The sequence below is a fragment of the Equus asinus genome, chromosome 8 (genome assembly GCF_041296235.1).
Source record: "Equus asinus isolate D_3611 breed Donkey chromosome 8, EquAss-T2T_v2, whole genome shotgun sequence".
NCBI lineage: Eukaryota > Metazoa > Chordata > Mammalia > Perissodactyla > Equidae > Equus > Equus asinus.
This window is the reverse complement of record NC_091797.1, coordinates 95,830,954-95,844,722: the sequence shown is the minus strand read 5'-3', so window position 1 is coordinate 95,844,722 and position 13,769 is coordinate 95,830,954. Positions and strand designations below refer to the sequence as shown.

Below are 13,769 nucleotides of genomic sequence, written 5' to 3'. Positions count from 1 at the left end.
TGTAGAGCAGAGGTGGCTCTTAGGAAGCCAGACATGCTGGGCCTGAAAGGAAGCACAGTCTGGGCAGCTGAAGAGGTTCGTTCCTGCAGCTGTGGCATGAGGTCACAGGGGCCCACAAACAGGCTGGGTTTCAGAGGAGGTTCTCTCAAGGGTCAGGACAGTTGACACAATGGTTAAGAACTCGGCTACCTCCAGCTCATATCCAAGTGCTACAGAACACCTGGTAGATGTGTGACCACGTGACACATCCCTTGCTGTGCATGAGTATCTTACTATCTGTAATACAGGTAATAAAATCTACCTCATTTTCTGCTGCCAACCACTCCTCCCCCAAAAAGAGCTCACAGACATTTCCCCAAGAACTTTCTTGAGAGGAGACTACAAGTCATTTGGTCTTCTGCCCAATTAGACACCATCTGAGTCAGGAAAACTCCAGGAGGGCCTAGCCACAGTCAGATCCTAACAGCATTATTTCTAAACCATTGGAGGGTACTTTGCCCCTCCAAAGCTTGTTGGTATTAAGTAGGGAAGCACTTCAAGGCAACTGGATTTTTTATAGCTTAAGTATTTCCAAAACAGATCTTTTAGCTCTTTCAGGCTAAATTCTAGGCCCCTAAACCTCTAGGCAAAAATTTCAAAGGACGATAGTTTTTTTTTGCTACTTGAAAAGTGACTGGATCTGCAGCTTCCTTTTACTGCAAGTGCTATTTCTGCATTATTCACAGCTACAGAACGGGGAAAGGAGAGAAATGGGAAGCAGCTGGCAGGTGCTGATCCCACAGTCAGAGTGCCCGGCCTCCTTCCTCCCACGCCACACAGCGATCCGCTGGCACCACTCAGGGGGCATGAGTCACGCTGCCGTGCGTATGCTTCCTTGGATACAGGTTTTATTTCCTCTAAAAGCCTGGAAGCCCCTTCGAGGCTGGGATTACAACTGACCACAACCCCTGACCCTCTGTGCCACCCTCCAAGAATCCCAAACCTTCTCTTTAACTTCAGTGGATGCGTAGCCACGTGACCCCACCCTTCTGGCCCATCAGCTTTTTTCCTTCCCATCTTGGTCCAGATCCCGGGGCAGGCCATCTGACTGGCTCTCTGCAGAGCCACTACAGGTCCATCTCACCTACCCAGCAAAACTCTGATCCGGGATCAAGGCTGCCATCTGTCATTTTCACCCTCAATCTGAATTTCTAAGCAGGGCCAGATGAAAAGACCCATCCTGTGCAAACTGCGCCACGACAACAATGCTTCTCAAACTTTCTGATCTCAGAATCCTACTCTTTTTTCTTTTTTTTAAAGATTTTTTTTCCTTTTTCTCCCCAAAGCCCCCCGGTACATAGTTGTATATTCTTTGTTGTGGATCCTTCTAGTTGTGGCATGTGGGACGCTGCCTCAGCATGGCTTGATGAGTGGTGCGACATCCGCACCCAGGATTCGAATCGATGAAGCACTGGGCCGCCTGCAGCGGAGCGTGCGAACTTAACCACTCGGCCCCGGGGCCGGCCCCATGAATCCTACTCTTAAACACTAATGAGGATGGATTTTAAAAAGCAGCGAATTCAGCTCACAATTCAAACTGCACCAGAGCTCTTCTCTGAGTAAACCACTGCCCTTGGCATGTGGCAGACATGCTCTATGGGGACTTCCCATCCTGTCACACAGAATGTTACAAAGACACATCTGAAGGACAGAATTTAATAACGTGAGGACTTCTTACTGCTCCATCAGGACATTTTTACATGCAGTTGGAACTGGTTTTTAGCTCTGAGGGCACAGCACTGCCACCGCCTTGTCCTGTGTTGAGGTGCTTAACCTTGAGGACACCTGAAAGGAACTTGGGGGACCTCAAAGATCTAAAGGAGCGCTACCAAGAACTGTTGTACCGTAAAATCTCGAGATTTTAAATCTCATTGAGACCCCCAACAACTCAGGAAAATCCCTGGTCAGCCCCTCTGTTCCAAGGTTCTTAATTTGCACAGCCTGAATCAGGGCCTTCCTGCCGAGCGACCCTCATTACTCTCAGCAGATCTCACTGAGGGTACTACTGAGAAAACAGATCCCAAGGAGTGACCTTCCTGGGTGTCCCTCCACCCAGATCCACACACTTCCTCACTGTGGGAGAGGGGATCCTCCCCCTATTCAAAGTCAATGCTCCCCAATGTGTGGCCTAACCACGACCAGCTCCCCCTCATCTAGACTAGTGGTTCTTGTCTCCACTTTCTATTTCAAAATGCCCACTCACACTCCGTGCTTCAAGTTCTCTCATGTGGTCACCAATGACCCTTAACTGGAAGCCTCTGTGCTGCATGGAAACTGTGGAGCATGTCTGCTTTCTTGTAATGCCATCTTCTGCTTCTGTGAAATACTGCGCCAGCTATTTTCCTTGGCCACTTGTTCTATAGTCTTCAAGATCCTATTCCATTGCCCACTGAAGGCTCATGTTCTCCAACTCCTAGACATCTCATTCTGCTACCTTCTCAACCTCTTGCGTGATTTCAAATGCCATTTGCTAAAAAACTCCTAAATCTCTCTTTAGCCTAGAACTGTCATGCAAGCTTCAGATTAACAAATACAACTCTCTGTAGGTAATAAATGAGTATACATAGCTCATGATCCCATTTATTACTAATATATGTATATAGGCAATAACAAAGTCTGGAACCTTTTCAAACAGTTGGTTAGCTGAGAAATGGAGACACACTTCTTACATAAACTGCACTTTTTTGATTTAAAAAAATAAACAAAAGCAGGAGAGAAAGAACAGAATTCCTCGTCTTTCTTCAGGCGGACGGTCACCTGTTGGTTTTGCCTGCCAGTGTCTACTTCCTTCCAATCACATGGAGCTGTGCTTGCTATGGAGGAGCTCTCAGCCTTGCCCACGCTCCCTGGTGTGTCATGGGAATGGTGACACTGGCTTGGCCACATTTACCTGGGTTCCCTTGGCTACAATGCCTGGTCAGGGGTGGGTACAAAAAGGCAATGAACTGTCAGCCCCATACTTGAACTGAAACTATCAGGAAACATGTTGGTGTGAGCCTGGAGCTGCTGGTGGCCATCTTGTCACCACAAGAAAGGAGGCTGACAACAAAGATGGCACAGAGGGAGGCAATGCTGAAGGACAGAAAAGCCCAGAGTCTGGTGGGAGAGGCCTGTGCCCCAGGATCCACACCCTGCTGGACCCGTCGGCTCTGAGAGCCAGTGAAGTCCTTCAAGCCCGAGCCATCAGCAGGGGGTTCTCATTGTGCGGCACTGAGAAGGCCTCAGACAGGTGACCCTCTAGTCTGTGTGAAGGACTCACCCAAGACCCCTCACCCCTGGCAGCCGTAGCCCCATCCTTCAATGGTAACCAGTGCGAATCTTTTGACGTATTTTGTAGAATTTTTCTATGCAACTTTTTTTACATAGTTTAGATCATACTATACATAATAAATGCTGTATCATTTCCCCAGTAAATATTGCTCATTGGTATTGTCCCATGCTATAGAAACTTTGTAAAAATCACTTTTAGTGACTCTATAAAAATATTTTTTTAAGTAGATGTGTCAGTTTACTTACCCATTCAATCAATATTTAGCATTTAGGTTTCTTCCAATGCCTGACTGATGCCTCAAGTTTAACATGGCCCCAACTAAATTCTCTCCTGCTGTCCCCCAAGCTGCTCCTCCTAGTTCTTCTCATCTCAGTCCTTCTTCCTGTAAAGTGTATGTTCTTGTCCTTTGTTCATTTATTTATCTACTGAGATCTTAGATTTGTCTCTCTTTATACACTAATAGTATTGAGTCTAACATTAATAACTAATAATTCACTCAACCCTCCCCAATTGCCCTATGAGGTGGGAAATCCAATTTGTTCCAATTTTGACATGAGGAACTTGTGAAACAGAGGTTGAATAACTTGTCCAAAGTCAAAGACCAAAAATGGTGGAGCTCATTCGAACTCAGGAGGCCGATCCCAGAGCACATGGCCTGACGACTATACTGTGCCGCCTTCAACATAACAGTTAGGACAGGATCCCTTAAATGTTATTCAATTCAGAACATTCTATACCTATTGTGTATACCAGATCTGCCTAATCTATTTTAAGTTTTAAACTTTTATGTGATCAAATCTACTATCTTTCCTTTGTTTTCTTTATTTCCTTTGTTCTCTTGGATTTTTCTTTTTTGGTGAAGAAGATTGGCTCTGAGTTAACACCTGTTGTCAATCTTCCTCCATTCTGTATGTGGGTTGCCGCCATGGCATGGCTTGACGAGCAGTGTGTATGTCCACGCCCAGGATCTGAACCTGCAAACCCTAGGCCACCAAAACAGAGCATGCAAACTTAACCACCCACTGGGTCAACCCCTTTTGGTTTGTGTTTTTAAAGCTTACATAGTCTGTCTCCATGCAGAGATCAGAAAAATACTGAATACTCTAAATATTGTTGGCCAGCCTTGCTGGTCTAGCAGTTAAGATTTGGCACACACATTGCCATAGCCCAGGTTTGCTTCCTGGTCAGGGCACCACACCATCCGTCTCTTGCTTGTCATACTGTGGTGGCTGCATGTTGCTGTGATGCTGACAACTATGCCACTGGTATTTCAAATACCAGCAGGGTCACCCACAGTGGAAGGTTTCAGCAGAGCTTCTAAACTAAGACAGACTAAGAAGACAGACCTGGCCACCCACTTCTGAAAACAATGGCCATGAAAACCCTGCGAACAGCAACAGAGCATTGTCTGATAACAGCACTAGAAGACGAGACGATGGTACAGAAAGACTGGGCAGGGTTCTGCTCTGCTGTACACAGGGTCACTAGGAGTTGGAATCCACTCGATGGCACTAACAACAAAATATAGTTAGTTTTTAACAGTATAATTTTTTTTTTTTTTTTTTTTTTTTGGTGAGGAAGATTGGCCCTACCTAACATCTGTTGCCAATCTTCCTCTTTTTGCTTGAGGAAGACTGGTTTGAGCTAATATCTGTGCCAATCTTCCTCTATTTTGTATGTGGGATGCTGCCACAGCATGGCTTGATGAGTAGTGTGTAGCTCGGTGCCCAGGATCCGAGCCTGTGAACCCTGGGCTGCTGAAGTGGAGTGCATGAACTTAACCACTACTCCACCAGACTGGCTCCTTAATAGTATAACTATTTTAAAAAGAATTTAATCAGCAATTCTTTCAGAGTATATGTGTGAGTAATGATTTAAGCTGATTTTCTTCCAAACAGTTATTCAACTAGCCCAGTACCATCTGCTGAATAATAATCATTTCTTCCCCCTCACTGGAGTAATTTTGGAGAGAATCCTAATCTAGACTCCTTTGAAGAAAAAATCCACAATACTACTGGTTCAAAGGACTCAGCAATCAGAAATTTCCAACAAACATGTAAAAAAATATTCAATCTCACTCAAGAAAAACAAATTAAAATGCCACTTCTCCCCCATTTGGTTGGCAGACCCAAAAGTTCAATACCCAGAACTGCTGGAACAAAAGATATGTGACAAAATCACCAAACTGCCCTCTAGGGAGACCCAACCAATTTACACTCCACCAGCTGTCTCCAAGAACATCCGTTTGCCCACAGCCCAGGCCACACGGTGGGTTATCAAACTTTCTAATGCTTTGTCACCATGAGGAGTGCGGGAAAAAATGGAATTACTGACCTTTTAATGTTCATATCTCATATAATGAATAAAAGTGAGTGCCTTTTCCTATATTTAAGAGCCATTTACATTTCCTTTTCTGTGAACTATTCTGAACCAGACTTAAAAGTAAGAGTGCTTCAGACAGAAAGTTTTAATCTCGTGAGCTCCTTGAAGTCATCCATTCATTTCTTTATGTTATTTTCTTACAAATGTAGACTATTAGCTCCCTGCAGGAAGGTAATCTGTCTTACTACTGCTTTATGTCCAGGGCCTTAGAACCCATGATAGCACAGAACAGACTCTCAGATCTGTTTATTAAATAAAAGAATTGATGTATGTTATGGTAACAAAACAGAAACAACCTGGTGGCAGATTAAATATGGCCACAGATTCTTTACAGCTCCTCCCATCAGTGGGTGGATTTACTTCTCTGCCCCTTGAACCTGGGCTGACCTTGTGATCTACTCTGGCCAACAGACTATGGCAGAAGTGTCTGCTGTTCCCAGCCCTTGCAGTTTCTGCTCTTGATTTTTTGGAATTTCTGCCATCATAAGAAGCAGCCCAGTCTGGTCCACTGAAGGATGAGAGGCAAGTGCATGGAAGAGAATCAAGTGCAAGATGTGGTGAGGCCACCTTAGACCATGCAACTTGAGGCAGGCCGAGCAGACCACCCAGCTGTGTCCAGCCCAATGGAATTATGAACAAATATGCGGTGGTCTTTTTCAGGTCCCGAGTTGTGCAGGGGTTTGTTATGCAGCAATAGATAACTGATGTGAACTTCCATGTCCAATAGGAGAGTGGTTAAAGACACCATGGGTCATGCCTACAAGGGAACATTCTTTATAACTACAGATACGAAAAGATGTCCACAAGATACAAACGAAAAAGTTTCAGTCTTGAGATCTCAGAATCTAGACCTACAAATGCCAGAGGTCAGGACATTCACACAACCCTGTGATGCAGGTACCATTACCAACCCTATTTCATAAATAGGAAAACTGAGGCTCAGAAAGGTTAAGTAGTTTGTCCAAAGTTCACACAGCTAGTAAGTGGCTGGGCTGTGGATCGAATCCAGGGGGTCTGGCTGCCAAGACTGTGCTCCTAACACATGACGCTGTACTGCTCACCCCAGCACCAACTCCCAGTTCTCTACTTTCTTTATTCTATTTATAGTCTTTCCCTGCTTCTTTATTTTATTCATCCAATGCCTACATTTCAAAATGAACTTTCTGGATTTTAGTGGTGTTAATTATTATCTGAATGAACCAATCTCAAAATTTTATGACCTTAACCTAAGGAAAATAAGCTAAAAAAAGCCTCAGATAATTTGATATAAATCACAACTAACTATAAAAAGAGTGAGGAAAACAGGAGGGGAGCCTGGGAGGTCTGCTTATCATAAAGTCTTATTTACGCAGTTTTGTTATATACACACCTCTCAAAAAGTCAACTCAGGATCCCAGACTTAGGTAATATGCTTGGGACACTATAGTATACAAGCCAATGTAATCAGTAATATGCTTGGGATGATATAGTATACAAGCCAATCTAATCAGTAATATGTGCAATGTATGGTAAGTTCTAATTTTTAAAAATCCTGCAATTAGAATACACTATATAATTATAACTAAATAGGTAAGAGATGTGTATGCTTTGGTACTGGTAAAGCAAAATGTACTTTGGGATCCTGGTAATTAACAGTATTTATTAATCTCTTACCTATTCTTTCTATACTTCTAAACTGTCTCCCATGATAGCAGACTCTCTTCATATCAGAGATTTTAAAAGACAGTTCCTTCTATATCCAATAGAAAGTCAATTTTAAACCACCAAGTGTTTCTGAACCTTGACTCAGATGAATACATAAAACAAATTCAACATCTAAGTAGACAGATTTAAAGTTAAAAATAATACATGCACACACACACACACACACATAAAATCTTCTGGATGAAAATATAAAATCATTAAAGATAAGCCAGATCTATGTGCTAACATGGAAAGATATTTAAAACACAATTCTAGCCACAGTGACCTTCAGGGAATAACTATAAAAGAATTTCACCTTCTTTTTTTTTAAAAAAAAAAAAAAAAAAAGAATCTTTTTTTGGTGAAGAAGATTAGCCCTGAAATAATATCTGTTGCCTATCTTCCTCCTTTCTTTTTTCCCCCTCCTCAAAGCCCCAGCACATAGTTGTATATCCTAGTTGCAGGTCATTCGAGTTCTTCTATGTGGGATGCTGCCACACCATGGCTTGATGAGCAGTGTCTAGGTCTGCACCTAGGACCCAAACCAGCAAACCCCAGGCCACCAAAGCGGAGTGCACGAACATAACCACTTGACCACAGGGTCAGCACCCCAGAATTTCATCTTCTTAGTTGAATATTTCTATGATTTTTGAATTTTTACCAAAAGTATGTTAACTTTTATTAAGAATTGTTTTTACAAAGTAAATCTTAGGTAGTGATATGCATACATACAGAGACAGAGAAAGTCTTAGAATAACAAGCACCAAGGTGCCAGCAAGCTGCTCTCCCCTCTCTGGTTTCCTATTCTGATTCCCTCATCCACTTTTGAGGACCCTTGGGACTATACCGGGCCCACTGAGACGATCCAGGATAATCCACCTGTCTTCACGTCAGCCGAGGAGCAATCGTAACTCCACTTTGCCATGTAACCCAACATAGTCACAGATTCTGGGGGTTAGAACGTGGACATTTTTGGGGGTGGGGTCATTATTCTGCCTACCTCAGTTTTATAAACAGTATAAAGTTTTAAGAAATAGCTACCTAATATATTCAACAGATATATGTTTAATGGGAATAAAGGATAATACAATTATCTAACAAACAACTTTTAAAAAATATCAAAGAATAAAATCTAATTCATCACTGTTTCCTTTATGAATCACACTCCTGGTGTTTTATCTAAGAAATCTCCACCTAACCTAGGCTCATGAAGATTCTCTCTGGTTTTCTCCTCAAAGTTTAACAGTTTTAGTCTATATATATTTAGGTCTATGTTCCATTTTCAGTTTTTTTCGCATATGACAGTCTAATTGCTCCTGGACCATTTGTTGAAGAGACTGATAGAAGCAACAACACAGATAAATCTCAAATGCATTATGCTGAGTGGAAGAATCCAAACAGAAAAGGCTACACATTGCGTAATTGCCTTCTGTGACTTTCTGGAAAAGGAAAAACTACATAGACAGAAATGACATCAGAGATTGCTAGGGACTAGGGAAGGGAAGTGAGGACAAAGGGGCATAAAGCAACTTTTGGGGACAATGGAAACCCTCTGTATCTTGATTATGGTGGTAGTTACATGACTGCATACATTTGTTAAAATTCAAAGACTTGCACAACTGAAAAGGGTGAATTTTACTCTCTTAAAAATTATTCTTCAATAAACAACTATAAAAATGATCAAATGACAAGATGGAAAAAGGTGTGATTTGTTTTGCAGGCCCCCAGAATTTCGGATCCTAAAAATGTGAACTTAACTCAAGTTAACAAGCAGCAAAGAAACTTTTATAAAAGACAGAAAACTAGACAGTCACCCCCAGATTCCCTTATAAAAAGGGAAGAAAACAATAAAGAGTGAGCACTAAATAAGGCATAGGCTAACTTTTCAGGTTAGTGACCTAAGGATTTAACAAATTAAACAAACAAAAAGCTAAACCTAAGAAAAATAATCAATGAAATAATATTTACCTTTGGAGTCAGCATTTGGGAACAGCCTGTTCCATGGCACCTTATTTTTGTGTGGAAGAGAAAGCAAATAGTTTCTAGCTTTTAAATTTATTATACAATTCAGGTCTTCCTGTGATGGGGATCCAAGAATACCTATTAGATAAAATAATTAGCTGTTAATTATCAAGACCAAGGTATACTGACCACACACCATCAGCTGTGGTGCAGAATGGACACTGATAATTAATGTCTTCTCACCACCTCCCAATGCTTATCCTTCTTATTTACAAGTTTTTACTAGGGCCCTTAATGTTATAAATCAAGGAAGATTAAAAACTCACATCTATCATAGGTTAAAGAGTTGCCAGAACTCTTCTTAATTTAATGAAGGGACTCCGATGTAAACTGTGGGCAGGTGAACTGAGTAAATCTGGCCCCTACGTGCTTGGGAACCTTACCCAGAATGTGGTTCAGCTGGTCAAGATAATGCTTCCCCGGGAAGATAGGCCTGTTGGAGAGCATCTCTGCCAGAATGCAGCCTACAGACCAAATATCAATGGACTTGGTATAGCCCTGCAGTAGAAAGGGGAGAAAGACCGAGAATGAAAGCCAGGGTCACCTGACACAACGAGATCCTCTCACATGACAGGCATGTGGCTGACAGTTTTAGTTTCCCCTTTGGATCTACAATTCAGAAATAAACGAGGAGAGCATGGAGGAACAAACAATAATTTGGTTTTCTTAGACGATGCTGAGGAAGCAAAATTACTTGATTATATCTCTTTAAAGATGATTAACTTATTAAATTAGGATTTCTGAAGTACACTTGGTTTCTTTTTTCAAATGATTTGAGAGAAAGAATCCATATAAGCTGAAGCTGGGAAAAGGAGAAAGCAGTGACACCCATTGCTTTAGAACATCTGTGGCCCATTTATTCATTGTGGAAACTTGGAAATCGACTCCGAAGGGCTGCTGCCACACTTCTGGAATATCTTTGTCCATTTTGCAAATCATTTTTAAAAAGTCAGGTTGAAAACCCTTGATCTCTGCAAAAAAAAAAACCTGTGTGCTGGCTCCATCATATTTTACCAATCCCTACTCCTTATCTTCTTTTGCTCAGTCATTTTTCAGACATAATTTTTATTTTAAAGGAATTCTGTGAAAAGACATGGAAGAATTATCTGTCTAAATCATAGAACAATGCAAAAAAGATGTTTCCCCAAGGAGCTTAAGTTGAATTTTATGGAAAATGCTAGGTGTATTGATAAATGGAAGAAGAAATGCGGAGATTATTAAAAGGGCAAATTCAGCCAGATATTAAAGTTTAGGTAAATATAGTAAATATTTTTTTGGAAAATCAAATAATTAATGATCAGATCTATAGCTATGGTAAAATAGGGTTGAATTTCAAAATAATTCTTTCTAAAATTCTTGTAACCCAAAACAACTTTTGCTTTGGGCCAATACTAAATAAAGAGGAACATTTAAAACACACAAAAAATAACTAACTAAAAGGAATGAGGGCTCCCTGGAGAAATGGCTGCTCCAAGTGTGGGACAGAGAAAGTCCTTTAGGGTAAGCCTGGAGCATCTAGAGGCAAAAAGAAAGTGCGGTGGGGACATGGCAACAGCGGTTCCCACTGGAAAATCTGGGACACTTGAGCATCAAAACACAGAATCGTAGATATGAATTGTAAGCCACTGAATAAAATAACCATGAATTAATAAATGGAGAGAACTAAAATACAGAAGGAATGGTAGAGTTATAAAATCATCAATGGATGATAAAACTAGCAGGTGAAGTTTGATGAAGATGTAACTTAAGTAGTCAAAGTATTTCCTCACAAATTCCTATTATTAACATAATTATTATTATTACTATAATTAACCATAATTATCACCGTAATTATGGTAGAGACCTGGAGGGCACCATCGTAACCAAAAGATCAACATGAACTCCAGTGCCACTGACATAAACAAGATGTGCCTCCTGATCCGATGCACTGAGAATAAAATATTGTTTCTGTGGTGTTCATGCCAAAATGCATAACACAAAACTGAGGGGCATTCTATAAGACAGCTGACCTGCATCCTTTAAAAATGTCAAGGTCAAGAAAGGCTGAGAAACTATTCAGATTAAAGGAGACTAAAGAAACAACGCGTGAGCCTAGACTGGGAAGAGAAAAGCTATAAAGGTTATCAATGGGACAATATCCAAAATTTGAATATAAACTGTGCATTAGATATTGGATCAGTGTTAAATTCCTACTTTTGATTACTACACTATGGTCATGTTAGAGAACATTCTTCTTCTAAGGCAGGGTGTCTTAATCTTGGCACTACTGAAATTTTTGGCTGGATAAGTCTGATGAGGGACTGTCCCGTGCATTGCAGGATGTTTAGCAGCATCTCTGACCTCTAACCACTTGATGTTGGTACACAGGGTTCTCCTCCCAGTTGTTACAACCTTCCCAGTTGTGACAACCAAAAATGTCTCCAAACACTGCCAAATGTCCTTGGGGAAACGTTAAGAATCACTATTCTAAGGGAATATGCACTGAAATGCTTAGGGGTAAAGGGGCACATCTACAACATAATCTCAAATGACTCAGAGGAAAAAAAATAAACACATGTATATAGAGAGAATGATAAAGCAAGCAGAACAAAGGATAAGAATTGGTGAGTCTGAATCTGAGGTGAAGGGTATAGAGGAGCACTGTCCAGGAGCTCTCCAAGGTGGTCAGAGCCCCGTACGGCTTCCCTCTAAGGATGTGTGAGGTGACACTACTTTACACTGCTACTAAGATGCTGTTTTCCTTTTCACTCATTCTCTCAGTGTACAGGAGATATTCCCAGAGGGTGCATGACACGTGATGATATGGTACATGAAGTGTGATAATATCTGGAAGATCTGCATAACCCAGTGAACCAGTATTTTCCAAAGGCTTACTATGACAAAATCTTGCATGAGTGTGAGTGTAAGGGAGACCAATGGATTTTAATAAAATAGTATAGGAAGTTCACTGGTAGGATTTCAGATTCCACATTGCAATTAACTTTTCATTTTGTTGAGTTTTGGTGTAGTACTAAAGAAAAACAGCCACAAGTAGCTGAAAAGACTACTAACAGAGTCCTTCCCCCAACTGTGTATTTGTGTGAAGACTTTTCTTCATTAACTTAAACCAAAACAACATATTTACTAGTGCAAAAGCAGATGAGAATCCAGCAGTACTCTATTAAGCCAGATGTTAGAGATTTGCAAAAATGAAACCACCATCACTCTTCTCACTGAAATGCTTTTGTCATATAAAATAACCATTTTTTTAAATGAAAAACATCTAACATGTTAACACATAGTAGGTTGACTGCTATTTAAAAATCAATACTTCTTTTTTAAGTTTCAGTTTTAATTTATATAGTACATATTGACAGATACAATCACATAAAACTTGCTTGGGGTCTTTAATCATTTTTAAGAGACTGAAGGGGTCTGGAGGCTAGAATGTTTGAGAACCACTGCCATACACTTTTCTTGCAACGTTTCTGAAGTTGACAATTCTATCAAAGTGAAATGTTACAAACACACACACACAGAGTGGTCTAGCTTGCCAAAACTGGGGACAACATGAGTATGGGAAAAAAAAAAAAGCAGACAATAGACAGCACATTAAAAAAAATATCCACAAGTCCATAATAGTGTTTTAAAAACAAAGGAGGACAGAAAAATAGAGAAAAAAGGAAAAGCTCTCCTTCACAGAAGAATGCCAGCTAATAAATGTAAAAGGAACAACAGATTCAAAAAGTCAGCATTTTGCAAACCCCAATACAATAACTATGTGAAGAGGCAAGGGTCATCAAAGGGTAAGCCCCTGAGGGAACAGCTGCTGGGAAACAGGAGAGCCACATCTATGGTTCCCAAGAACCTGTGCGGATTGGACTAGAAAGGTGTGACCTAAATCTAATCATGAGGAACCAGCGTGAAGAATTCAGAATGTGAACCATTCTGCAAAACAATTCATTTGTACTCTGGAAAGTATTCAGCGTCATGAAGAAGACAGGAAGGGCGGGAGAACTATTCTAGACCGAACACCACGTGTGAAACTTGATTAGATCATGGACTGAAAACAAAATAAAAACAGCTAGAAAAAACTTTTTGGTGGGGGGAACCTGGGGGATGTCACTGAATCAATGCTGACTGTCTTAGGTGGCTAAGGGCACTGTGGCTGTAGGGAAAGAACACCCTCCTTTGGTGTTTGTATGCCCTACAGGGTCTAGGAGTACAGTGTTAGCTTACGTTGGTGAAGTGTGAGAGGATTTGAACAAAGAGAAGAGAAAAAAGAGAGAGAGGGAGGTAGGCAGAGACAGAGACAGAGAGGGAAGGGTAAGATGTTAACAGCCGGTGAGGTAAAGGGTAAATGGGTGTTCACTGTACTCTCACTTCTTCTCTG

General features: G+C 41.0%; 1 protein-coding gene across 3 annotated transcripts in view; it reads right to left on the bottom strand.

Annotated features, from left to right (window-relative positions):
- The window catches only part of MAPK1 (mitogen-activated protein kinase 1), a 96,222-nt gene that overhangs the window by 14,186 nt on the left and 68,267 nt on the right, over positions 1 to 13,769 (bottom strand). For all 3 annotated transcript variants that reach the window (XM_044775445.2, XM_044775446.2, XM_070516463.1), the window contains exons 5-6: positions 9,781 to 9,895; positions 9,344 to 9,475 (exon numbers count right to left, since the gene is read on the bottom strand). In XM_044775445.2, the coding sequence (XP_044631380.2) occupies positions 9,344 to 9,475; positions 9,781 to 9,895 (247 nt within the window). The remainder of the gene's footprint in view (positions 1 to 9,343; positions 9,476 to 9,780; positions 9,896 to 13,769) is intronic.